The following is a 24,018-nucleotide window of genomic DNA, read 5'->3' on the forward strand; positions in this document are numbered from 1 at the left end:
TTATTTTACTCGGTAAAATTCTGTAAGGTTTCGTCCTAAAAACTATCTAGAAATCATTATTATTTTTGGCTCTCCTTACGAAATCTGTAAAGGAGAAATCAGAAAGTGGCTTTGATTCAGTTAAACTGAGAATATGAGAAGGTAAATTGGAGGTCCCTTGACAGCTGGTCCTTGAAGATTTCCTCGAGGAAAAAAAGAAATATGGTTAGTTCCCCCCCCTCCCCTCCACCCAGTGATTGCTCTAAAATGATTGCCAAGAAAACTCAAGGCAACATCCAGCTTTCTCACCTCCTCCTGCTTGTCCCCAGTTTAGCCAGACCGAGAGGAGGATGGTGAGGGAGGCACATTGTGCAATTTCTTATTAAACACATCTGGAATATGTGCCCTGTGGATCGAATGCCAGGGATTTTACAAAGAGTTTATGGCTGTGACAGAAAATTGTCCTTTTAACGAGTTTACAAGCAGTAATCACAGGGGCTTTTACAGGACCGGCCGGCCTACTCTGCTCCTCGCCAGATCTGAAGACATTTCCAAGATTCACCAACCAAGGCAGCAGGAAGTGGGCCGAGGCACCCAGGGAGATAGAACTTCCCCGAGTCTAAAATTATACTCAACAGAGCTGGAAGATTGGGGGGTAGTCATCGGAGTAGGAAGAGAGGGCTTGTAAGAAATTAAAGTAATTGGCCCTTCCTATTTTCCAGGGAGATTTCCGCGGTGTCCTTTGAAGCCTGTCAGGGTCATTGAAAGCTATCTTTGTGCTGGGTGTTTGTTTTGGGCAGTGAATGTGAAGAATGCGAGGAGATCCCCTGTGAGAGCCCCTCCTGCAGAGGGTGGCATTTCTCCGTGGCCCAAGACGTGGAGAATAAACACCCTAGTGACTTAAATAAACACCAACTTAATGATCCAAAACACTAACAAGGGAGATTGGGACTCTGAGCTCCCAATGCAAAGGATGGTCTCTGAGCGGCTGTGTGAACATCTGTCCATCACTAAGGGGAAAAATGACTTTATAAGTAAAAGTGACTACAGTTAAGTACAGCGACCCTTTCTCCCTGGAACTCAGTCAAAACCATTTGGCATTAAAAAAAATAAGAAGAAGGCCTTAATACCCCTACCCCCACTTCTAGATCAGGACAGGAAAGATAGGAAAGAGTAAGAAAGAAATGAACATATTAATGGTGACACAGATGGAGAAAAATCAAAATTATGAAACTGTCATGTCATAAAATAAATAGACTTCCTCTGGGGAGCAATATTTTACAAAGCACAAGCAAGCCAATCCTGTTATCCTGAGTAGAATTTTAATAAATAATGCCATTTGTTTCACTAATTTTAAAAGCTAAATACAAGGTACATCATTTTTTGCCCCAGGCAAAAATAATATGGAGCCTACATGATTACTGGGATTGTTTCTGGACACCATCCGGCAGCACTGCAAAGAGCTCCTGTCCTGTTGGTCTGCTTTCTATTTGTACAGATTAATTCACAATGTTGCTATCCTTGTAGGAGTTCCCTTTTTTTCTCCAAGCAGATAAATTATTTTACTTTCACAGTCTTGTCATAAATTTGCTAATAATACAAAAGAGCTAACGTATGAATTCTGTGGAGAAAAGCTAGTGGTAAACAAAACTGCATATCTAAAGTAACAAAAAATAAATAAATACACCAAATTTGAATTCGCTCTTTTTCTGTCACATAATTAACTCAGTCACCATTCTTGGTTCAGGGGATGGCCAACGTACCCTGCAATTCATAACCACCATTAAGTAATAAAGAAAAAAAAAACCTATTCGTTAAAAAAGGGGAGAGCCCAATGACAGCAGTACACAACTCACCTTTCAGAAACAGAATCAGTACTCCTGGTGTTCTACTAAGTTTTAATTTAGACTGGTTTAGGTACAATAGAAAAGAAACCTGCAAACACATGCTGTTTTAGTAACAAATACCAGGTAGCCAGATTTGTTACGTATTGTTGCAAGCTAGAAACTAGGAAAAGGAGAAACCCTTAACAGGAGTAGGCTACAGATATGAGAGCTTCAAGGGCATGAGAAGTAATGGCATTCAGGAAAGTGTTTTTTCCACATTGGTACATTTTTTAAAGTTTGCCATAAAAAAAAACCCAAGAAAACAAACAACAACCAAAAACCCCCACTAAATTTGACAAAAATAGTTGTATTACTAATGGTCACTTCTATTTCTAACTGCCTCACATAGAGAGCATTAAGACATTTAGGCACTTGTTTTTTTCCCCCTAATACTGTTCTTTCCTTTTAATCTACATAAAATTATTTAACACTAAATATGAAAAATGTAAACTTAATTTTCCCCATCAAAAAAGGTATAAGATCATATTTTTCCTATTCACCTTAAGAATGCAACCAGTTCCTCTCAGGCTGGAGGATCTTTTCACTGTTTTAACTTCCCTCTCTCTCTCATTTTCATTTCCTTTTCCGCTTCTCAAAACATTTTCCATAAATAAATTAAAATGAAATAATTAAAATCCAGTTGATCTGTAATTCCATTCACTGAAAAAAAAAGAAAAGAAAAAAGAAGCCTACTGAAGCAGGAACACGGGTTGCCCAGAACCAAGGCTGGGTAACTGGATGTTTTTGTTTGTTTGGGTTTTTTTTTTTTTTTTTTTCCCCCTGATCTCCACACTGGGAGGGGAAATGTAGAAGTGGAAAGAGTCGGAGAGAAGAGGGTACTACCTTTGAGATCGCTGTTGGTTTTGATTTTTAAAAAGATATTTGTGAAAGTCCACCATTCCTTTATGCGCAAAGAACCCCAGAAACAAGCTGCAAAAAATGTTCCTGATGTCTATTTACAAGTGTCCCTAGTGGCTGCTTCGAGGCCCCAGTCCCTCCCTTCTTAGGACCCCAAGTCCACCAAACTGGAGGTGAGGGGGCCCAGCAGGGAGTCCTGGAGCTGATGCTGGTGGGCTTGCAGGCTGTGCGCTGACTGAGAGGCTGTTAAACCCGGGAGAGAATAGTTGGAGCTCCTGGCGTGGCCCATGTTGCCCTGCAGCAGAAGGACGGAGTTCTGGTCTGGACTCTGGGGAGGTGAGAACTCTTCTTCTGAGCTGGACATGAGTGGCTTGCCCCCTTCCAGAGGAGAGAGTTGATTCTGCTTGTTGGAGGAGGAGTTATTGTTTTCGGTGTTCTCCCTAAGAAACAGAGGACAACACCATATGGTTAAAAAAAAAAAAAAAAGTGTGAGATGGAGGGAGGGGAGCTGGAAGAAGGAAAGGGCCATTGTGCAATCAGTCACTGACCCAAATGGAGTTCTGCCCTCTCACCCACCCCACAGAGTCCTGGGGGAAAGAGAGGAGGCCTAAGAGACTTGAGAAAGGTGATGCCGGATCCTTTCCTCTTCCAGAGTTTAGAAAGCCAAATCAGCAGTGCTTATTTGAAATGCACAAAAAATTATCTTTAAATTTTTGTTCTAACAGTTATTATTAAATACCTATCAAGAAGTACCACATTTAGAAGTAAGGAAATTTGAAAATCTTCCAACAAATGGTTGTTGGTGATGAAGAAAATGACGGGGGGGTGGGGTCGAACAGCGCCCAGTGCACAGATGTTTGGTGGTGAATCAAGTCAATTGTCCTGTTCCCATCTGAGGAAACAATTAACCGTCGAGTTTCCCTGCCCCTGCCTGGAGGTTGTGGTTTCAGAGGCACAGGACAGGTCATGGGAAGTGGTGTCCAGAGCGGCCCAGTGACCTGAGTAAACACAGGGAGCGCAGCCAGTCTCTCCGATTTCATCAGGGAGTGGGCCCTCTGGCCTGGCTTAAAGGACAGGCCGTTTTGTAACAGACGTCTAAATGGAACTGTACCGTCCCTGGCCCGGTGTTATTCGCTCAGTCCTCGGTGCCTCACGTGCTCTTTCAAACTCCCTGCGGACACACACACCGGCGCACACTTTCCCGGCAGGGGAACTTCAAGACCAGGCACAGCCTGAGCGGGTGTGATGTACCGGGATGTCAGCCTGGGCGCTCGGTGCTGCTAAACTGCAAGGTCTCCCAGCCCTCGCGCTTCTGCCTTCAGAATGCCCCCCACCCCGGAGTTGCCTGTCTGTCCAACTCTTCCCATCTCTCGCAGTCTCTCTCTCCCAAAATGCCCATCTCAGCTGAATTTCTCCAGACTCTTGCTTCCCAGAGGGAAACAAGGCGGCGACTTCTTCGGCCTCCAGGCTCCGAAGCGAACAAAAGAAACTCGGCCGACTTGGGCGTTCAGGTTTCCCCGAAACTGCTCGGCTCCCCGGAGCGCTCTCCCGGCCGCCGCCGCCTCCCCGAAGCTCTTCCGAATCTTGGTCGGAAACTCCACAGCAAAAGAGTGGAGCCGGGCCAGGTGGCCAGGGGTGTTCGTGTGAGGAGAGCGGAGGCAGAGACAGGTTGAAAAAAATGTTGTCTTCTGTGTTCTGGGGTGAGAGAAGTCTGAGATTGGAGATCCATTGCTCGCCCGGGTGAGCGGCGCGGACAGCGGGCCGGACCCGCCGCGGCACCCGGCCACGCGCCAGGGAGCAGACGAAGAGAATCAGTTCTGGACTTGGGGCGCCGGGGAGTCAACGCAGCGCCAACCCTCCCAAAGCGCTCTCTTCTGTGGACTTCTTTCGAAAGACTCCTCCCTTTGTGCAGCTAGTGCGAATGGAAGTGACCTCTCACCCAAAAGACTGCCAGGAAAGCGCGACTGAAGGACCGGGCGCGAGTGGAAACTGAGCAGAAGTTTCAGGACAGCTTCACCCTTCCGGGGTGCGAGAAGAGAGAGGTTCGAGATCCTCAGCCCCCACTGAACCCCTTCCCCCGCGATACCAATCAACGTTTCCCTTCTGCTTGATCTAAAAACTCACTCTCCACCCGCCACTCCTCTCCCTCTAGCCAGCCAAGAAGACATGAAAAACAAACCTAGCGCCAACGTTTCCCGACACTCACATCCCAGGAAATCCACGCGCGGACACTCAAATCAGATGAACACCGCCCTCCACCCTCCCCCCATCCCTAGCGAGCGATCTCAGAGTTCATGAACTTTCGCCGCAGTGCAGCCGAGGCCGGGGCGCCGCCCCGCGGAGGGGCTACGGCCAGCGGGGTGATCGAGGTGGTTGGTGCCTGCGGGGGTGAAAAGGGGCGGAGGGGAAAGGAAGGCTTCCCAGGGTAGCCCGATCTGCGGGAATGATGCCGCGTACCTTTCCTTGGCCTCGGCGGCCCGGTCTCTTTGCCTCCGGTTCTTAAACCAGTTGCTGACCTGGGTGGTGGTGAGACCCGTGGCCTCGGCCAGCTCCCGCTTCTCACGCGGCGAGGGGTAAGGGTTATGCGCGTACCACTCCCGCAGCACGCCCCGCGACTTCTCCTTGAAGCAGTAGCTGGTCTCCTCGCCGTCCCAGATGGTTCGTGGCAAAGGGAATTTTCGGCGCACCCGATATTTGCCCACCGCGCCCAGGGGCCGGCCGCGTAACTTCTCGGCTTCCACGTAGTGAGCCTTCAGCCACAGTTGCTGCAGCTTGGGGTGATTGTGAGGCGAGAACTGGTGGCTCTCCAAGATCTTGTAGAGCTCGCGGAAGTTGCCGCGGTGGAAGGCGACCACGGCCTTGGCCTTGAGCACGCTTTCATTCTTGTGCAGGTGGTCGCAGGCGGGCAGCGACCACAGGAACCTGCCCAGGCGCTCCAGGTTCCCGCCTTGCTGCAGAACCTCGCACACGCACGCCACTTGCTCCTGTGTGAAGCCGAACGATGGCAGCATCGACATGGCTGGGGCCTGCCGGGGCGCACTACCCGGGCGCACGCGGCAGGGAGTAAAGCCGAAAAAGCAGGGGGAGGCAGCCGCAGGGAGGGGGGCGCGGCAGCTCCTAACCCCCTCCCTAGGCTGTGCGAAGGCGTAAAAGCGAGTCAAGACTTGAAGACTGGAGGCCGAGTAAGTGGAGGAGGAGTAGAGCGCGCGCTGGAAAAGGAACGGCCGGCTCACTCCGCAGCTTTTCGGGCCTCGCTGGCTCCTGCCTCCGGCCGGGTGGATGCTGCTCGTTGCCGGGGAACTTGGTTTCTGTTCTCCCTGCAGCTGCCTTAAAGCGCGCAGCGTTCTCGGCGCGCTGATTGGCTGCGGGCGGCGCCTATCCGGGGCTGGCCAGCCCGCGCGCCGCCGGGCCGGGCTGCGAGGCTGCGCCGCCCCGCGCGGGGAGGGCGAGGCTGTACAGCGAGGGATAGGGAGTGGTGGGAGGAGAGGGACCGCGAGTGGTGAGAAGCGAAGTGGGGAGGAGGGAGGGAGCGGTGCTTCCCAGGGACGGGGGGCGGTGGGAGTGGGTGAGCGCGTCAAGACCTTGCAACGTGAGCCCCCTCTGCTGTGTCACCTAAGGGCAGCCGCGCACATCTTTGCACAAATCAATGGCTCCAGACCTTCTAATTCCCGTCCTCTCCCTCCGTATCTCTGTCCCTGTCCTTTGCAGACTTGCCATTTCCCGGTGAGCTCATATTTAATTACCTTAATGTTGGAATGAATAAGTAATGGATTGATGAATAGCTTATGGAACGCGATAAATAATACAAGCGTAGACCAGTCCTCTGGGCTGCAGCCCCTGCAAGAATGGCTTCTCTCCTGGCTGGCTTCAGCTCCAGGAGCCAAACCTAATTTCCTCCCCTCTTCTCTCCTGCCCCCACCGCCCTCCAAAGCGCACAAATACTCCCAGCTGTATAGCGCTTCCCTCATTCTCAAAAGGCCACGACTATTTGGGACCAAGAGAAGAATTGTGTAGAGCATAGTTGCTGAGCAAATAGAGATTACAAGAGTTCATTTGCGATTCGGAATTTTAATGGTCTGTGGTTTAAGTCGGCAGGCAGGCTTCTGGACTCGGTTTCCCTATCTGTGCGGTTGCCACCTCTGCTACTGAGGAATGCTGAGAAGCTTTACTTGCTATTAGCAAAAATGCTTTGGGAACATTGCACGAAAGGCGCTGGATGGGGTGTAAATTAAATAAAACTGTGTCCGGCTCCAATAGCCGTCCGGTTGTAACATAATATTGCCCTGTTCTGAAAGGGACACTGCCCTCAAAGCGAGGACGACCGCGGCTCCAACAAGATTAAATAAAGAGGGATGTGTGTGTGTGTGCATGTGTGTGCCTGTGTGTGTGTGTGTGTGTGTGTGTAGATTGCAATGCTGGCCTATTTTACTGCCAGGGATTGAGAGATGTCTTGCAATTTCAGCCCCATCATCTGTTATTTTGTGTATGTGTGGAGAATGCTTAGTAAAACTACACAAACAAATGGAGCTGTAATTATCTTAAGCCTCATTTGCACACCTTGTTCCAAAGCAATTATTAAAAAGATTTTGAAAACAATTAGCGTCTCTAAATAGAGATAATCTATTGTCAGTAGCTGAGACTGGCAGGAGATAAGAACAATGCGTGGAGATAAGGGGAGCCAAAGGGTGGAAGAGTGACTTTATGACTATACTTATCTCTGATTAGATAAGTTCAAAACAGAATTTTAAGTACACTTCAAAATTGCTTTTGATTTAAATGCGTCCTCTTAGTCAATGCGGAACAAACCCTAGGTTCTTTAAATTTGCTTCTTTAAATATGTTTTGGTTCCATCAGCAAGAGTACAGCATCACAGAACCATTTACATATTGAGACCTAAGTGGGAATGGAAGGAGAAGCACTGTGTGGGTTTCCCCTTGTAGTATTTAGATGGTTTTAGAACCATGCACCCATTCCAATGCACCCTGCAATGTACATCTTAAAGTTGTGAAGGGTTTCCACACCCCACCCCACCCCCATCTGTCTCTTGGGAGACTGAGTAGACACGAAGCTGCTTCTCCACTGAACTCCCAAACAAAGCTTTTTGCATCTTTGAAACCTTTCCCTTCAGTATCCCAGGCAATTAGAACTTGGAAGCAAATGCTGATATTTCATTATGTTTGGGATTATCTTTAAATGCATTTAATGGGTGCATATTATTTCAAGAGAACCCCTACCACATGGTGTGCCGAATGACTTACTTTCTAAACTGGAAACCTGGCAAAGCAGAGCCCAAGCCCATGTGTCTGGTAATTTTCCCTCATGGTCTTATTTTAGTGCTCATGATGTTTCAGATGAAGTCTTGAAGAGCTGCAGTGTCCTGCCAGAAGGAATGTCTCTGCTTGGAACAGTCATTATTGACATGGCAGCTGTGTGCGGACTGGAACGGAGGTTTAAACTCGGCTCTAAAAAATCAGTTAATACCCTAAAGTCTGGAGCAAGTGCGCAGAATTACAGTGTGTGTGTGTGTGTGTGTGTGTGTGTGTGTGTGTGTGTGTCTGTGTTGGGGAGGGGAACAGGGGGAGTCTGTAGATATAACCACGTCTCTTAAAAGACAAAGGGTAAGTTGAATATGGGATGTACTTTGTAATTAACAATTTTGTATAAGGAAATGAGGCACAGCTTGGACAAATAAGAACAGGTATAGATTTACAGGGAGCAGAGAGACGACAATTAGACATCCACTACCTTCCCCGCCCCCAACCCCCCCACCCCCGGCTTCCTCCAGACCTCCCTGCCCACTTCTTTTCATCTCTCTTCAAAAGGAATCAAGACGCACTAGACGGTGGCGACAACTGGGAAGACGACTGTGCGGATGCGGCGACTGCGGGCACCGGGGTTGATAAGAAGTGGTGCTCGTCCTTGGAGGCCGTGCCCTGGCCCGCCAGCCTTTCTCTCCTAGTGTTCAGTCCAGTAGATCGCACGATTAGAAAGGAAATGTGCTATTCGCTTTGTACCAACGAGCCTACCTGCTATTTCGATCCCTCGGTTAGGGAAACCAATTTTTATAAATGTTAATTATTGGCTCGGATATATAAGGTTTCCCAAAATGGAACCTTTCACTGCAAACCACTAAAAGAGGTAAAATGACATGAATTTACAAACCACATAAACCAAATGATCCATTTTAAATCGCACACAGAAAGGTTTGAGTTGTTCTAGTAACTTAAAACCTTTTGCTGTCAATACAAATCACAAGAAAACAAGAGATTCGTCGGAGATTTAAAGGCAAGGAGCAGCACGGCTGCTGCCCTCGCCGCTTCGTGGGTCCCCAGGGTAACACAGCTAGAAAGGGGCTCCCAGCGCCAGGTTTCTGCTCTTTTGTGCCTCCGCCGTGCAGGTAACCGCCGGATGCACACAACTGGTCTGTGGAAAGGTTGATGCGGAGGCATCAGTTGGTGTTAGGGTTTCTAGGTCGGGTTAAAACAAGGCCTTGTGTCCTCTGGCTGAGACCCACTTATTTCCCTTCTGGCTTGGAGCGAGCTGCTTGGAGGCTCCTGGCCCGCTTTCTTGCAATTCTTTTGCCATCAAGAACGACAGCGAGGATTCTACTCTACCTACAGATATTTGGGAGGGAAGGTCTTTGGAAGGTGTTTCATCAATAAATTAGCGTCGTCGCTCTGGGGCAGTGAGGATCCCAAATCCTGGCTGAAGTGTCAACGTTCATCTTTTTCCTTTACTTGGTCGGAAACTCCAGGTGCCCTCGACCCCTCCGGATGCCGGGCTCCGAGGGCGGCGCGGCGCCGGAGCAGCCTCCCACCTGCCTCCTGGGGGACGCTGCTCCCCGCGAGCTCTGGATAGGCCGAGGGCTCAGGCGGGGCGATATGCGGACCCGAAAGAGAGAAATCCAAAACCAGTCCATTAGTAAATGAGTTTTGTGTTGTCAAGGTTCTTTCCCATCCACTTGCTGTTCTGAAAAATAGATCACGTTTCGTTATCTTTAGTGGGAATCTGCAACGTGACACCGGATCCGCGCGGCCCCCGCCTCTCCCTCCCTTCTTTCCAGCCTCGCTTGGCCGGGCCAAGGGGAGCCGGGCGGCCTCCTTGGCTTATTTCTGAACAATGAAGATTTGTCTGTTCCCCTAATATATTTATGTATGTATGGAGGGAGGGCGTTTTCTCCTTGAAGCGGGAAGCGCGCGACCAGAGCCTCTCGCTTCTTTGGTGCGAAAACGCAGCGCCAGCCCAAGACGCCGGGAGACTGCCGGTCCCCGCCTACACCTGGACAAACAGAGCCGGCAGCGAGCCCGGCTTGCTGCTAAAAACCCTGCCGCCCCGCGCGGCTCCTGAAAATACAGTCTCCACATTGTCCCGGGGTCGGGGAAGGGAGAGAGCAAAGAGAAAAACAGGCAGAGACACACCGCCGCGAGGGAACTCACAGTGAATGGGGACCGTGCTGGAGTTGGTGTGCGTGTGTTTGGGGAAGTTACCCTCTCTCTCCGTGTGTGTCTCCAGGTTTGGTCTCTCTCTGTGTCTCTTTTTACCTCATCCTCTCTTTCAGCCTGAAAGAGGAAGCTCATTCATTCTCTGTGTGAACCTCTGATTCCTTCATTCTCTGTTTTATTGTTTCTTATCTCCATCTCACCCTTTGTCCCTTTCGTTCCTTCATTGTCTCATTCTTCGCGTTTCTCTCTCACACTCTCTCTGTCCAACACCCTGCCCCCTTCACACACACACCCTCTCCTCTCTCTCTGGATCCATTTCTCTTTTGCTTTCTTCTTTTTCTCTCTCGTTCCTCTCCCTTCCTCAAAGCTCTTGACGCCTGCGCCTGCTTCCCCAGGACCAGGCACTGTGAGGTCTCCCAGACCATGCTCTGCTGATATGCTGCACCCAGGCAGCGTCTGCTGAGTAGACTCTGAAGTCCTTGCAGGGGCATCTGGTTCAGTTGGTGGGGACCCCTCACACGGAGTAGTGGTGTAGTCAACAGGTGGGGGCGCCCATGAAGGACTGAAGAAGGTGGGTTGACCACCTGGAGGGAAATGGCAGATTTAAGCTGAGCTCTGAGAAGGCATAGGCCCGGAGACTTGCCAACCACCAGATTTGAGTCAGAAGACACCACTCAACATTAGATGCCAAGCACCCTTCTGGAAAGTGAAGGAGAGTGTTGTGAGAATCTGTTCTTAAGAGCCTAAGACATTCTTGCCTCCTTTGCTTTATTAACATTACCTCAGGCCAAGAGTCCTTATCTTCCATTGAGTTTCCAATCAACTTTTTTTTTGTCAACTAATGTACATCCTGAATACTGCATCTGTCTAAGCTAAGAAGAATTTCCTTTTGGGAGGTGAAAGCCTGCAGTTACTCCTGTTCAGAGGAAAGTGCTAGTGATGGTAATGCAGGGTGACACTAAATAAACAGTTAGGGTGGACTGGAAAGATGGAGTTAATTATCCAGTGAGCTGAGTTTCAGCCCAGACCATCAGGGGCTGATTTGTTTTGGCTCATGGTCCAAGGAAGGAGACAAACCACTCTCTTCTCTACATCTCTTAGGGATCCTGATCGGTCTTGTCTCAAACAAAACAAAAATCACTACCCAGGTATCACTGTTTCAATTAAAATTTAGTGTATTACTCCTCTGCAGACTCTACAAAAATGTCCACTCCATTGCCCTATATCCCTTGAGAGAAGACCCCAAATGACTCACAAATAGATTCCCTAAATCTTTTTGTAGAGACCCATTGGTAGGAAGTGCACATCCAGCACTCCTCCCCATCTCTTCACTTACATTTTTACAACAGGATTATAAAACTACGTGTTTATAAAAACTGAGATCTTAGTCTGGTTTTCACGATGATTCCCCAACCTCCCAAAAAAATCAGGCTTCGTGAAATTTTAGATGCAATTAGATTTATTGTTTTCGTGATTCACTGACTATCCGGTTTCCTCAGGTAAGCCGGCACTTATATATAAATACTAGTAACTTAAAACTTCTCCCTCCCCACTTTGCTCTTCCCTCCCTGCCTTTGCCCACCTCCCCTCCCTGCCACATTCTGATATTAATAATCCCCGGCTGCCCCTCTTTCCGGGTCATTACGGTACTGCTGGTCTCTAATCAATCCTAATGCGATGGCAATTGGAGTCCCTGATGACTGCGGCTCGGGTTTCTTGTAATGGCTCTACCACATTTTCCTGGACCTCCTTCTTTAACCTGAGATGCCAGGGGGACGAGTCCCTTCTCGGCTGCTGATTACTTCAAGATGTGGGGGCTGGTTTGCGCAGAAAGGGAAAGAGACACGCGCACAGCGTGGCTACCACTGCAGGCTGGGCTGCTGGGGCGAGCAAGGCGTCTGCGCGCTGGGAGCCGGCACCCGAACGCCTTTCGCTACTCTGTTTTCTCCCCATTTTCCAGGCCCAAAGTCACCCTGGTGGACCGAGATGAAGATTCTTAGAGGTTTTCTGTATTTGTCCCCACCCCCGCCCCCCTGGTGCCGAGACGCCTCGTGGCCTCTGGGCCTCTCCAGTTCTCGCAGGTTCCCACCCTACAGCGTGCGCCAGGACTCCCCGGCCAGGCCTGCCTCTCGCTCAGGAGTGAACGCCTCGCTCCGGTTCTTCTTTCCTTGTGGCTGTCTTCTCCCAGCCATTCTCCCAATTCTACTCAATTTTAGAGTAGTTGTCCTGAAGCGGAACTGGATTCTTCCTCATCTCTCCCTCTGACCCTTGACCTCTCTTCTCTTCTTTATCCCAGCAATGCCTGAAGCTCCCAACGGCTTCCTGACCCAAAGCCGAGGCCAGAAGCTTGGTCCTGTCTTGTCGGGATTTGACCCCATCTCTCACGACCCATGAAGGAGACCATCGCTCGGAATCCTTAAGCTCTAGGGATAAAGGCCCAACACTTCTTTCCGGTTGGTGCCCTTGGGAAGAGCGGTTGGTGCCGGTTCAAGAGCGGGAACTTGCGCCATACCTCCCTCTCCCTGGTGGTGTCTTCTAGCTTGCCTCCCTACCCCTATCCAGGCCCGGCAGAAAAGCGATCAGCACGTTCGCGGCATCTGTATTCTTCCATTTCTCAGCCCAAAGCCATTTAGCGTAACCCGAGCCCAGGATAATTGCCACGTTTCTGCCGCGATACTTTAAAAAACAAGATAATGCTTCTGAATTGCGGAAGAAAAGTGCTGTGGACAAATAGGGCGCTGAGCTGCCGAGAAGGTTCGCTTTGTTAGGGCCAGCCGGTGGTTTGTCACTAGATTAGTTCCTTTCTGGGAGCCGCCTGCGCTCTGCAGCGGGGTGAGCCTGAGGCGAACGGCCTATGGGGTTCCCGGGGGCCGCGAACTGTGGGGAGGGCTAGGGGAGCACTTCAGGCCTCTATGTCGGTGCAAATCCACGCCGTGGAAGATGTTTCTGCATTCCCATACAGAGTACATTGTTTGGGTTCTAAAGGATCCAGATCGTCGCGGACCGAGAAGCTTGACTGCCTCTGCTCCCGAATGGGCCGCGCGCATCTGTCTGAAGCCCCAGTCCTCTGAACGGCAGAGAAGGAAATGCTGGGTGGAGGGTTCCCACTCACGCATGCCCTTCCGCGCCTCTCGCCCACTGGGGCTGGGCTTGGATTTTGCAACCATTTCCATCACCGCTGCTGTACTTGGCGCAGCCCTGCTGGAAACGGGCAGGGTGAGGCTTTCAGGCAGCCGGGGGGCCGCGAGGGGCGCTTTTAGGGCTGGGAACAAGGCTGTGGGAGCTTTCCTTACCTCAGGTTCACCCGCCTCCCCCACCCACCCCCCCGCGTGCAGGCCCGCGTCCCCGTTTCGCCGGCCCATCCCGGGTCCCCGACAGGCTTCTCCGCCAGGTGTGCGCCGGCGCCCGGGAGACCTTGCCGTGCAGCGTACTCGCAGCCCCGCCCGCGGTGCCCAGTCTGGGGGAGCCGCGCTAACCCCCGCCCCGCCGCCAGGAACCCCTCCCCGGGGCCACGCTCGAGCTATCCGGCGCTGCGTCTGCGCTGGGGACGGCTCCGCCCAGTTCTGCAGCCAGGGGTCCGGCGTTCCGGCCAGACTAGTGGTCCTAACGTGAGAAGACTTAGGGCTCCGCCGCTCTCTCGGGCTGTTCCCCGAAGTGGTTCTGGGAGCCTAGAGGCATAGGGGCTTAAGGAAGGAAAGGACAGGGCCAGGGAGGGCAGGAGCGAGAAGGAGGAGAGGGCAGGTCAGCGTAACTGGGATGGGGCGCAGCCCAGCGGCGGGCACGGCCGGAGGAGAGAGAGGGCGCTGTCTTCCTGGCAAAGGATCCCTGGCTTGGCCGGCAGGAACCGAAACAAAAAAAAAAGAAGAAGAAGAAGAAAGAAAGAAAGCACAGGAAAGGAAATCTGCCTGGTCGACCCGGGGCGGGGGAGGGTGGGGGGTGAGGGACGCACTGTGGGGAGGGCCAAGGGTGGCCGAGCGGATTCTCAGCCCACAGCCCAGCAACCGCTTCTTCTGCTGCGGCCTTGCTAGCGCCGCGTGGCCCCGAGCGAGACTCTTCTTTGGCCTTAAAGGGCCCCCACAGTTGGCTTCCCTCCCTCGCTTTCTCCTCTGGAAAACTGGAGGCGTCGGTATAAGGTCTGCGACGCTTCACTGGCGATTGAGGTGCCGCGACGTGGCCAAGGCAAGCAAGGGGGTGGGAGAGAACCCGGATCTCCTTTGCCTGAGCGGAGCCGGCTTTTCAGTTTTTTGTTTTGTTTTTTTCAATTTTCAGGAGCCCGCGGAAGAAAACCGCAACGCCAACCAGGCCTTCACGTCGAAGCGCCGCAGCAAATGGCCTCACCTGGTTTGGCTGCGTCTTGCCGAGGAACAAGGAGGAGGTGGAAGGCCCTCTTTCTTTCATCGACTGACCTGGGCGCACACTCTGGAAACTAAAGGGTCCCAAGGACAATTACTGTCAGACATTCCCCCACTCAAATCCAGGAAACTTAGTTTACACTACTTCAGGAGAAATGCCTGTATCATCTACAAAGGATGTGTTGTCTTTCCATGCGCATAACAAACCAGTTGAAGCAAAACAAAGGATCTCAAACTTACGTATCTTCAGTCTTGAAAGGTCCCTCTGTGTTAATGGATGTAATTAAAGGCCTTCTAGGTTTGCTGATAGATACTAGAACCGATCATCTCACATGTCCGCCATCGGAGAGTCCCAAGCTCCAGTCTCCACGTGAATTTCCGGACTCTTCCATAGCCCTTCCGGTAGAATCCAGGTGGCCCCATAGTTCTGCCTTTAGCAGGAGAGCTATTTCCTAGGAGTAACTGGGTGGGCTGCAATCCGCCTGCCTCTTCACATTGAGAAACGCTTCTCTTGTGGGAACGTCTGTTTCTATTCATCCGATTTTCTAATGTCTTTGATCAGCCTAAATATTTTCTTGGCAAACGGAAATTGACCATGCCATGAATATGATAACAACCTGCTTGGAAAGAAGCTATTTTGTTTCTAAGCAGCAAGGGGGAGTGGGGGGCCGGGAAGCCAGGGAAGGGAGTAGGGGTCGGGTAACTAGCTGGCTGGTAAGAATGCCTGAAATAGATTCCTGAACATACATCTTTTTGCAGTCTCTGAAGCAGCTTTTTGAAAGATAGTCAGATAAACACACACCTGGGCTCCTAAAAGTCTTTGATACACTTTATATTTAAAAAAACAGAACTTCAATGGACGCCTCTGGAGAATTTCCCTTTAAAACATAGATGAAAGGCAAGGTTAATACAATGTTCTCTTAATCCCTTTGGCTTGTGAGTCAAAATAAATATTTTCTTCTGCATGTGATTGTACATCCTGCCATTTGGCTGTGGCTATAAGCAAATCGACCGGTAATAAAAGTGTTTTGAGGCTGTGTATTAAATGCAGTTCTCTTGAAATCAAGGGTTGGGGGAGGGAGGGGCCTTACTTCACAGGCAAGAGTTGGTGGGTTTCTGAAAAAGCTGCAAGAAAAAGACCTTTCACCTCTCATTAGTGATGCCATCAGTGCTCAGGCAGAGTGGAGCTGAGGTCATGTTACATATGGCACACAGTCTGCTCAGCACTTGAAACGTCAGCTTTGAAATTTTAGAGAGGGGAAAGGTCATCTTTAATAAGCTAAAGTCTGGGGCTCCCATTGCCCTCTTTGCAAACTGGGTGGGTGTCCATATGCTTCAAACCTTCTGCACAAGTTTTCTTTTTTTTAATTTGCAGTTTTAAGCTGATTTTTTGTTTCACATCTTCATTTAAGCTGTAATGTTTTCAGCTGTTAATACACCAAAAGGCCTTTCATTTTTATAGCAACTCTGTCATCTTTCCTTTTCTTCTTATGCAATCATAAAACTGTCTGTTCTGAGTGATAGCTTTTTAGAACTCAGCTTCCCAGAAGAAATGAAGTGTATCTGTCCATCTGCATACATGGATCCAGACATGTGGGCTATAGGGTTACCCTTCTGAGTGGGTAATTTAGACTTCACTTTTGTACACTACATAATTTACTGAACCTTCAAAACATTAAAACTTCCATATTATGTAAAAGCTCTAGTTTCTGAAAACTTCCTGGTACTACTAAAATTTTTCATGCCATTTACTGAAATTTCACATTTTATTTTTACCATGTGGGGGAAACTCTCAAATCAGAAGATATTGATTCTTCTGTAAGGTTTAAAGTTAAGGTTGACAGAAGCTACAGTGGTAGATATAGCACTGAAAAAAAGAAGTGCTAGTATCTCACTTCCTTGTTCAAAAAATATTAGGAACATTTGTGAATGTTTAATCCTCATATTTTTTCAAGAAGTGAAGTCAACCAAACCCAAGGCACAAAACTATCCCCAGATCTCTTTGTAGCCACTGTGAATATGGATATAAATATTTTTCTTTCATGTCCCTCTGCAAGGAACTCCTCAATAGTGATTTGTCATTTACTCAATTCCAGAAACTTTTTTTCCTTATGGACCTACTATCCAAGAAGAGCAGCCTCAGCACACTTTTGTGTATTCCTCATTTCTCTTTATGTCTGCCAACCCATGTTGTCTATTTATATAACCCCAATTTTGGTTGTTGTTTTTTTTTTAGCTTTTTTCTTCTACATCAAAGTTACATATTTTGTCATTATAAGATAAACTTTATTAAATAAGACAACTGTGTATGTTCAGCTTCAACTAGCAGACTGAATGATCTCTTAAAATTCCTTCTCCTACTTTGCAAATTGAAAACATTGAAACATCCTCTTGAGTAAACTAGGGGTTCCTTATTACTGAGAGATTTAATTATTATGATATGCAGATAGGTGTTACTTTTGCTTTGTCTCTAGTTAGATTTTTCAAAAATCCTTAATTCTGGATGAGCGAAAATTTGAAAGAGCAGTCTGTATGATAGCAATTGAAACTAAGAGTGGGTAGAATAATTTCACAACCAAGCATGACATCAAGTAAATAATTTGATTCTAATTAGTTTCCTACATTAGCGTTTACTACTAAAAAGCTAGTTGACTTTGTGATACTTTAGCTAACCCAAAGCTCTTGAGACTTTGAGGACCCAAATGATTAAGTTCAATCAATCTAGTGAATAGAAAGTCAAGATTATGATGCACACTGTGGTCTCAGGGAGTGCATATGTGTTCGAGAGAGAGGTACTATTGCTTTTTTTATTTTTGACTAAATTTTAAAATTCCCAAAAATACTCCAGGAAAATTTAAGAGCAGATTGTTTTACTCTAAAAAACAAGGAGTGAAATATTTCAAGAAGCAGATTCATCATTGACAGGTCAATAATTCATTAAAGGCCCATAAAAAGAATGCTAATAATTTACACATTTTATAGGATCCTTCACTCAGGAGCCTTTAACATTTTACAAGCCTGATCTCATTCATCTTCTCAGAACTTTCTCAACTTCTCAGTATTATTATTGCAAAGGGTGATTATTCCTATTACAAAAATATGGCAGAGAGGCTGTACAATTGCCCATGGAAGTATAATTCAGAGGCAGTTTGGGGATAAGAGCTATGAATCCCAATAAAATAAATAAGCAATATAGATATATTGTACAGCACAGAGAAATATAGCCATTATTTTGTAGTAACTTGAAATGGAGTATAATCTATAAAAACATTGAATCATTATGTTGTACACCTGAAACTAATTTAATATTGTAAATCAACTTTACATCAATTTTAAAGAGCTTTGAATCCCAGATCCTTTCCAATTTATCTAAAAAGCAATTTTCCATAAAGAGATCAGATTCAAAAGATTTCAATTTAGTGAGTCCTTGTAAAATTTTATCCTCCTTAAGTTAGACTCTATAATTCATGCTCAAGATTTGTGAGAAATTTCATAAATGTCTTTAAATCACTAAGAAAAAGAAAATGTAACATGAAGTGACATCAGTCCACACAGGTCTGGTAGTTCTTCCATCCTGTCTGGAAATAAGTCATAGTCTTAGTTGGTGTAAATGTCATGTGGGAGGAGACATACAGATTACAGAACCATGAGGTAATTACTACAGCTTAACTGTCCTACAGAGAAGCTATTAAGTGTTCATAAACAGGGTTACAATAGGATACATATTCTATGACAAGATTTGGCCTGTATTTTCAATGCTTACAATTCTTTCTTTGACTTATTTAAGAGAAGAACTACTAGAAATTCCAGAAAAGTAAGGATTTGGCTTGTCTTAAGGACAGTGTTTCATTAACTTTAGTAGGCATGCAAAGGACCTGAGACACTTGTAAAAATTCAATGGCCAAACCCCCAGAATTTTGATTCCCTAGGTTTACAGTGGGATCCTGGAATCTGCATTTTATGGCAGGAACTAATTTTAATGCAAGTGGTTAGTGGGCTATTCTTTGAGAATAAACAATCACTCTGCCTGATGTAGGAACATAAAAAGGATATGTTCTATCAGCAGGAACAATATTTATCTTTTTCTTTTAGGAATAATATTTAAACTGCAAATTTTGACCTAACCAGAATTTACTTTGTATGATTTTGAAAGAGAATTTTTAGAATAGATTTTTTTACTGGGGAGGGGAGAATCTTTGGGTTTCTGAAGGATTTCGTGGGCCTTAAGATGTTTCTAACTAGTAACTGGATAGAAAATAGTTTGTCCTCTTCAAGTGATTGCTTCCGCTAAATGAGTTAGCAGGAAAGTGACATCAGACCAGGACAATGAGACAAAAGAAACATCTTTGAAGAAAATTCAGCACCAGCCATGAAAACTAAACAAATCGCATTGGCCAAAGAACAGTATTGCCTCCTGAGTACACCTTAAAAACCAACAAGTTTTGTGAACATCTCTCAGTGTGCATGACCCCATTAGAACAGTAATTAAACACCTCTTCCCCAAGATTTGCATGAAATGAAGATGCTCTGGAGTGTTGCTACAATATGACAGAAGGAATGGAAAATAAAATCTAAGAGGGAGTTAACAGTGTTGTCTGCACTGCAAATAGTGGTCATTTATTGCTTGCTTACAAAGGTTTAAAAGTATTTTTACGATAAACAACACAATCACATAAATGGCAGCTTCTTGCTTATGAGAGGGAGATTAAATACCCAAGAAGGTTAATAATCATAATTTATTATTCTCTCCCTTTAAAGATCATTTGAAAATGAGATCATAGAAACATAGATATCAGACTCTTTGCTGTTGGGAGAAGCCAAGAAGTCATTGGATAAACCTGTCACTCTAAGTAAAATCCTTGCAAAAAAAAAAATCCCTTTGATGGGGCAACCCTCACTGCTGCTTAAACACTTGAGTATTGGAGAACTCACTACCTCACATCTGTTTTGTATGTTTTAAGACTCAACAAAACAAGAAAGATATGCCTGGTGGTAACAAAGTCACATGAAATCCATGATACATATGAGAGAAGCATGAAGAGGATCTTCTAATAACTTGTTGGTCAAGTAGAAAGTTAGAGTAAACTGTACTGGCTAAACTGCTTTCTCAAGTTTCCATTTTAGGCATTTCTACTGTTTGCCCACTGCCTAGTAGGCTGCTGGAGTTCACTATAGGAAAAGTAAATATTGTCATTTCAAATAAAGAACTGTTTATTATATAACAGAACAGAGGCTGCCTTCTATTTTTGAGATTCTGCTAAGTTAATTGGGGACAGTAGCCAAAGCAGCTGCCCAGGAGATGATGTTTTCCAACAGCTACAGTATTTAAAGCTGAGCTGGGTTCGTGTTTGTCTACAATGTGGCAATCACATTGTTCTTTTCCTTGGATGTTCTTTGGCTCCTATTGGGGTTGAGTAAATGGAGGCACCATTTGTACTACTTTACCAGCCCATTTGACTCCTGCAGTGCAGCTAAACCATAAGGCAAGGCAGATCAAAGTCAGAACTGATGGCTTGCTACCATTAATGGGATTCAGCTCAGACTCTTCTCAATGAAGGGGAAAATGTTGACTTAACCCCTATTTCCATCTAAATCAGAGGTTCCAAAATTTTGATAGATTTGGGACTGTACTCAGTGTTTTTAATAACTTCTCCATTTTGTTGGAGGTTTGTCTGCTGTCCGTGTTTTGAAACACTGGCTTAAATATATGACAGAGGAAAGAAATCTGGACTGAGTAGTGATTTAAGATAAACAAACACAAAGCTTTGGTTAATGAAAGAATGTTTTTCAGGAATAATACTTTGCACTTCTATAATGCTTTCTGCTTTTCAGAGGGCTTCTTCTTTTTGCCCCTCACTTGTAAGATGGATAAGGGCCAGTGATATTATTAACTCCATGTTATAAATCAACTGAGGTAAAGAGTGTATACAAGTGAGTGGATATATGGTAGATGGAGGTTAGCAGCATGACCTTTCCCATCTTTGTTTACCAAATTCATAATCTCATTTTCTTGTAGGTCAAAACATATAGATGTACCTCAAGTTTTTTCATGGCTATAGCATAGTTGATGGATTTTTAAAATTTATGTAACTATTCCTTTATTGATGGATGTGTTTTTTTGCCAAACTTTTTCTTTTATGACGATCCTGTGACTATCTTTATACTTACATTTTTGAGTACTTGTGTGTATATTTCGTTAAATTGCTAAAAGTGAAATAGCTGAGGCAAAGGGTAATGTGTATTAAAATTTTCATGTATATTGCCAAATGGTCCTTCAAAATGTGTACACTTGCCTTGACAGTATGCAATAGACTAATTTTTCCCAATTGCCTAGCTATACTCTTTAATCTTTGCCAATCTGATTGTGGAAAGTGAAAGTGAAGTCGCTCAGTCGCATCCGACTCTTAGCGACCCCATGGACTGCAGCCTACCAGGCTCCTCCATCCATGGGATTTTCCAGACAAGAGTACTGGAGTGGGTTGCCATTGCCTTCTCCAGAAATACAGCTGCTGCTGCTGCTAAGTTGCTTCAGTCGTGTCCGACTCTGTGCGACCCCGTGTGGCTAATTTAAATTTTTTACTTTTATTATTATTAAAGTTTAGTATCTTTTTAAGAATTAATTAATTATTTATTTTTGGCTATGTTGGGTCTTTGTTGCTGCTCCGGCTTTTCTCTAGTTGCAGCGAACAAGGGCTATTCTCTAGTTTCAATGTGTGGGCTTCTCATTTGCCATGGCTCCTCTTGTTGCAGAGCATGGGCTCTAGGGCACACGGACTTCAGTAGTTGGGGCACATATGCTCAGTAGTTGGTGCTTGGGCTTAGTTGCTCCATGGCATGTGGCATCATTTTCAGAGCAGGGTTCGAAACAGTCCCCTGAGTTGGCAGGCAGATTCTTTACCACTGAGCCACGAGGGAAGCTGAGTTTAGTGTCTTCTAAATCATGCCTGGAATAGATACAATGAAAGAGGAAAGTGTACAAATTACAGCTCCATAACTTTTTACATTTGTATACATCTGAATAGCTATCATCTAGATAAAGATATAAAATATTTCCATCACCTCAGAAAATTCTCTCTCGCCACTTTACCCGCCCACCCCAGGGATAGTCACTCTTCTGACTTCAAGTGTCAACATCAATTCATTTTGCTTATCTTGAATTGAATGTAAATGAAATCAAACAGTTTTATCATAGCTTCCTTTGTTCAACGTAATATCTGTGGGAATCATCCGTGTTGTTATGTGTGACAGTGGTGCATTTTTAAAATTATTGTTTGTATTCCACTATATGAATACACAATAATAGGCTGATAATCCATTCTCCTGCTGATGAACACTTGTGTTGTCTCTAGCTTTTTACTATAATGAATAAAGCTGCTATGAACATTCTTACCCATGTCCTTCAGTGGGTATATGTTCTCATTTCTCATGGTCATATACCTGGAGAATTGCTGAGTCAAGGAGTAGCGGTTTATTTAGCTGAAAAAAAGATACTGCTTAGTGGTGTTCTAAAGTTACTCTCCCTCTAGCAATTGTATGAGAGTTCCAGCTGCTCCACATCTTTCCCAATACTTGGTATTTTTATTCTTTCAAATTTTAGACTTTCTGCTGGACGTATAATAGTATCTTGTGGATTTAATTTGCATCTCTCTGAAAAAGAATTATATTGACCATCTTTTCATGTACTTATTGACAATTTGGATAGTCTCTTTTGTATAATGCTTATTCAGATCTTTGCCCATTCTCGCAGTTGTTTGTGTTTTTTTGATCTTATTTGTATACGTTTTTTATACATTCTGGACATAACCCCTTTGTCGGATGGATAGATAGATAGATAGACAGATAATGAAAATATTATCCTACTATGTGACTTGCCTCTTCATTCTCATACTAAAGTTCTTATATTGAACAAAAGTTCTTAATTTCAGTTAAATGCAATTATGTTTTTATTATTTTATAGTTATTATCTTTTCTATCATATTTAAGAAGTATTTGTCTATGCAAAGTCATGAGATGTTGTCCTATGTTTTCTTCTAGAGGAAATTTGATGTTTTAGTTTGATATTTATACTTATGAGCTATCTTGAATTAATTTTTATAGGTGGTGTAAAGTAGGAGTCAAGTCTGAGGTTTTTTTCCCTTATAGATACACAACAGTTCTAGCTTTGTATGTTGAGAAAGCCATTCTTTTTCCCACAGAATTACATTTGTACCTCAGAGAGAAAGTATTTGATATTTCACCATCAAACATGTAAGCTGCAATGCTTTGGTTTGGGTTTTTTGTAGATATTTTTTGTCATATTAATAAAGTTCCCTTCTATTTTAACATATGAGAGTTTTTGTCCTGAGTGGTTTTTTGAATCAAATGCATTTTCTGTATTTATTGAGATAATCATATGTTTTTTCTTTTTTTTCCATTAATGTGATGAATTATATGGATTATTTTATTTTATTTTTTGGCTGCACCATATGGCATGCAGGATCCCAGTTCCCAGCCAGGGATCAAACCCATGGCCCCTGAAGTGGAGGCGAGGAGTCTTAACCATTGGAGAATGCTGGTAAGTCCCTGTATTGATTATTTTAGAATGTTAAACCAACCTTGCATTCCTGGTATGAATCATTCTTGGTCATTATGTATTATCTTTTTTTCTATGTCTATATTAAATTTAATAATGTTTTATTTAGAATTTTTGAATCCATATACAGAAAGGATTTTGGTTTTGGTATCATATTTATGTTAACCTAATAAAACAAGTAATTAATTCTTCCTGTTTTCTCTAACCTCTGAAAGGATCTGAGAGATATTACTATTATTTATCCTTAAATATTTATAAAAATTTACCTTGGAAGTCACCTGAGCCTAGATGATCTTTATGAAATTCTATCCATGTATTCGATTTATTAAACATGTGTCAGAGTATTAGTATTTTTATTTCTTTTTATATCAGTTTTGGTAAATTGTATTTTTCAAAGAATTTGTCTGTTTTGTCAAGTTTATTGGCAAAGAGTTGTCATCATGTTCTCTCAATATCTATAGAATGTGTAGTGACATCACATTCTGAAACTCTTGATATTGGTCATTTGTGTCTTCTCTTTTATTGGTTATTTTTTCTGGGAGATCATAGATTTTATTCCTGTAAAGAAAAGATTGTCTGTGATGATTTCTTTATTGCATACTTTTTATTTCATTGATTGCAGTTGCATTCTTTATTATTTCTTTTCTTCTGCTTTATTTGTGTCTAATTGGCTCTTCTTTTTCTATATTCATAAGGTAAAAGCTTAGAGTATTGATTTTCAACTATTTTGCTTTTCTAATGTGTTTATTAGAAGCCATTAATTTCCTTCTAGGAACTGTTTTAGCTACATCCCACGAGTTTTCATATGCTTTATTTTCATTATCCTTCAGTTCAAATATTTTCTAATTTCCCTTGTGATTTCCTCTTTGGGCCACAGGTGATTTAGAAGTATGTTTCTTAATTTTCATACACGTTGGGATTTCCTATTT

General features: G+C 45.0%; 1 protein-coding gene and 2 long non-coding RNA genes across 3 annotated transcripts; 1 reads left to right on the plus strand and 2 right to left on the minus strand.

Annotated features, from left to right (window-relative positions):
* Window positions 1-1,282: 1,282 nt before the first annotated feature.
* On the minus strand, window positions 1,283-6,039 carry SIX1 (SIX homeobox 1). The gene is made up of 2 exons (XM_019969012.2): window positions 5,181-6,039; window positions 1,283-3,163 (listed from the first exon to the last, which is right to left on the minus strand). The coding sequence occupies exons 1-2, from the start codon at window positions 5,738-5,740 to the stop codon at window positions 2,869-2,871; spliced, it is 855 nt and encodes a 284-aa protein (XP_019824571.1). The 5' UTR covers window positions 5,741-6,039; the 3' UTR covers window positions 1,283-2,868.
* A 732-nt stretch (window positions 6,040-6,771) lies between these two features.
* On the minus strand, window positions 6,772-15,125 carry LOC139185320 (uncharacterized). The gene is made up of 2 exons (XR_011568939.1): window positions 14,758-15,125; window positions 6,772-9,692 (listed from the first exon to the last, which is right to left on the minus strand). It is a non-coding gene; the product is annotated as an uncharacterized lncRNA (long non-coding RNA).
* Window positions 13,390-15,563, plus strand: LOC139185319 (uncharacterized). Its single transcript, XR_011568938.1, has 2 exons — window positions 13,390-14,344; window positions 14,435-15,563. It is a non-coding gene; the product is annotated as an uncharacterized lncRNA (long non-coding RNA).
* The last annotated feature ends 8,455 nt before the right edge of the window (window positions 15,564-24,018 follow it).

The sequence above is a fragment of the Bos indicus genome, chromosome 10, assembly GCF_029378745.1.
Source record: "Bos indicus isolate NIAB-ARS_2022 breed Sahiwal x Tharparkar chromosome 10, NIAB-ARS_B.indTharparkar_mat_pri_1.0, whole genome shotgun sequence".
Lineage (NCBI taxonomy): Eukaryota > Metazoa > Chordata > Mammalia > Artiodactyla > Bovidae > Bos > Bos indicus.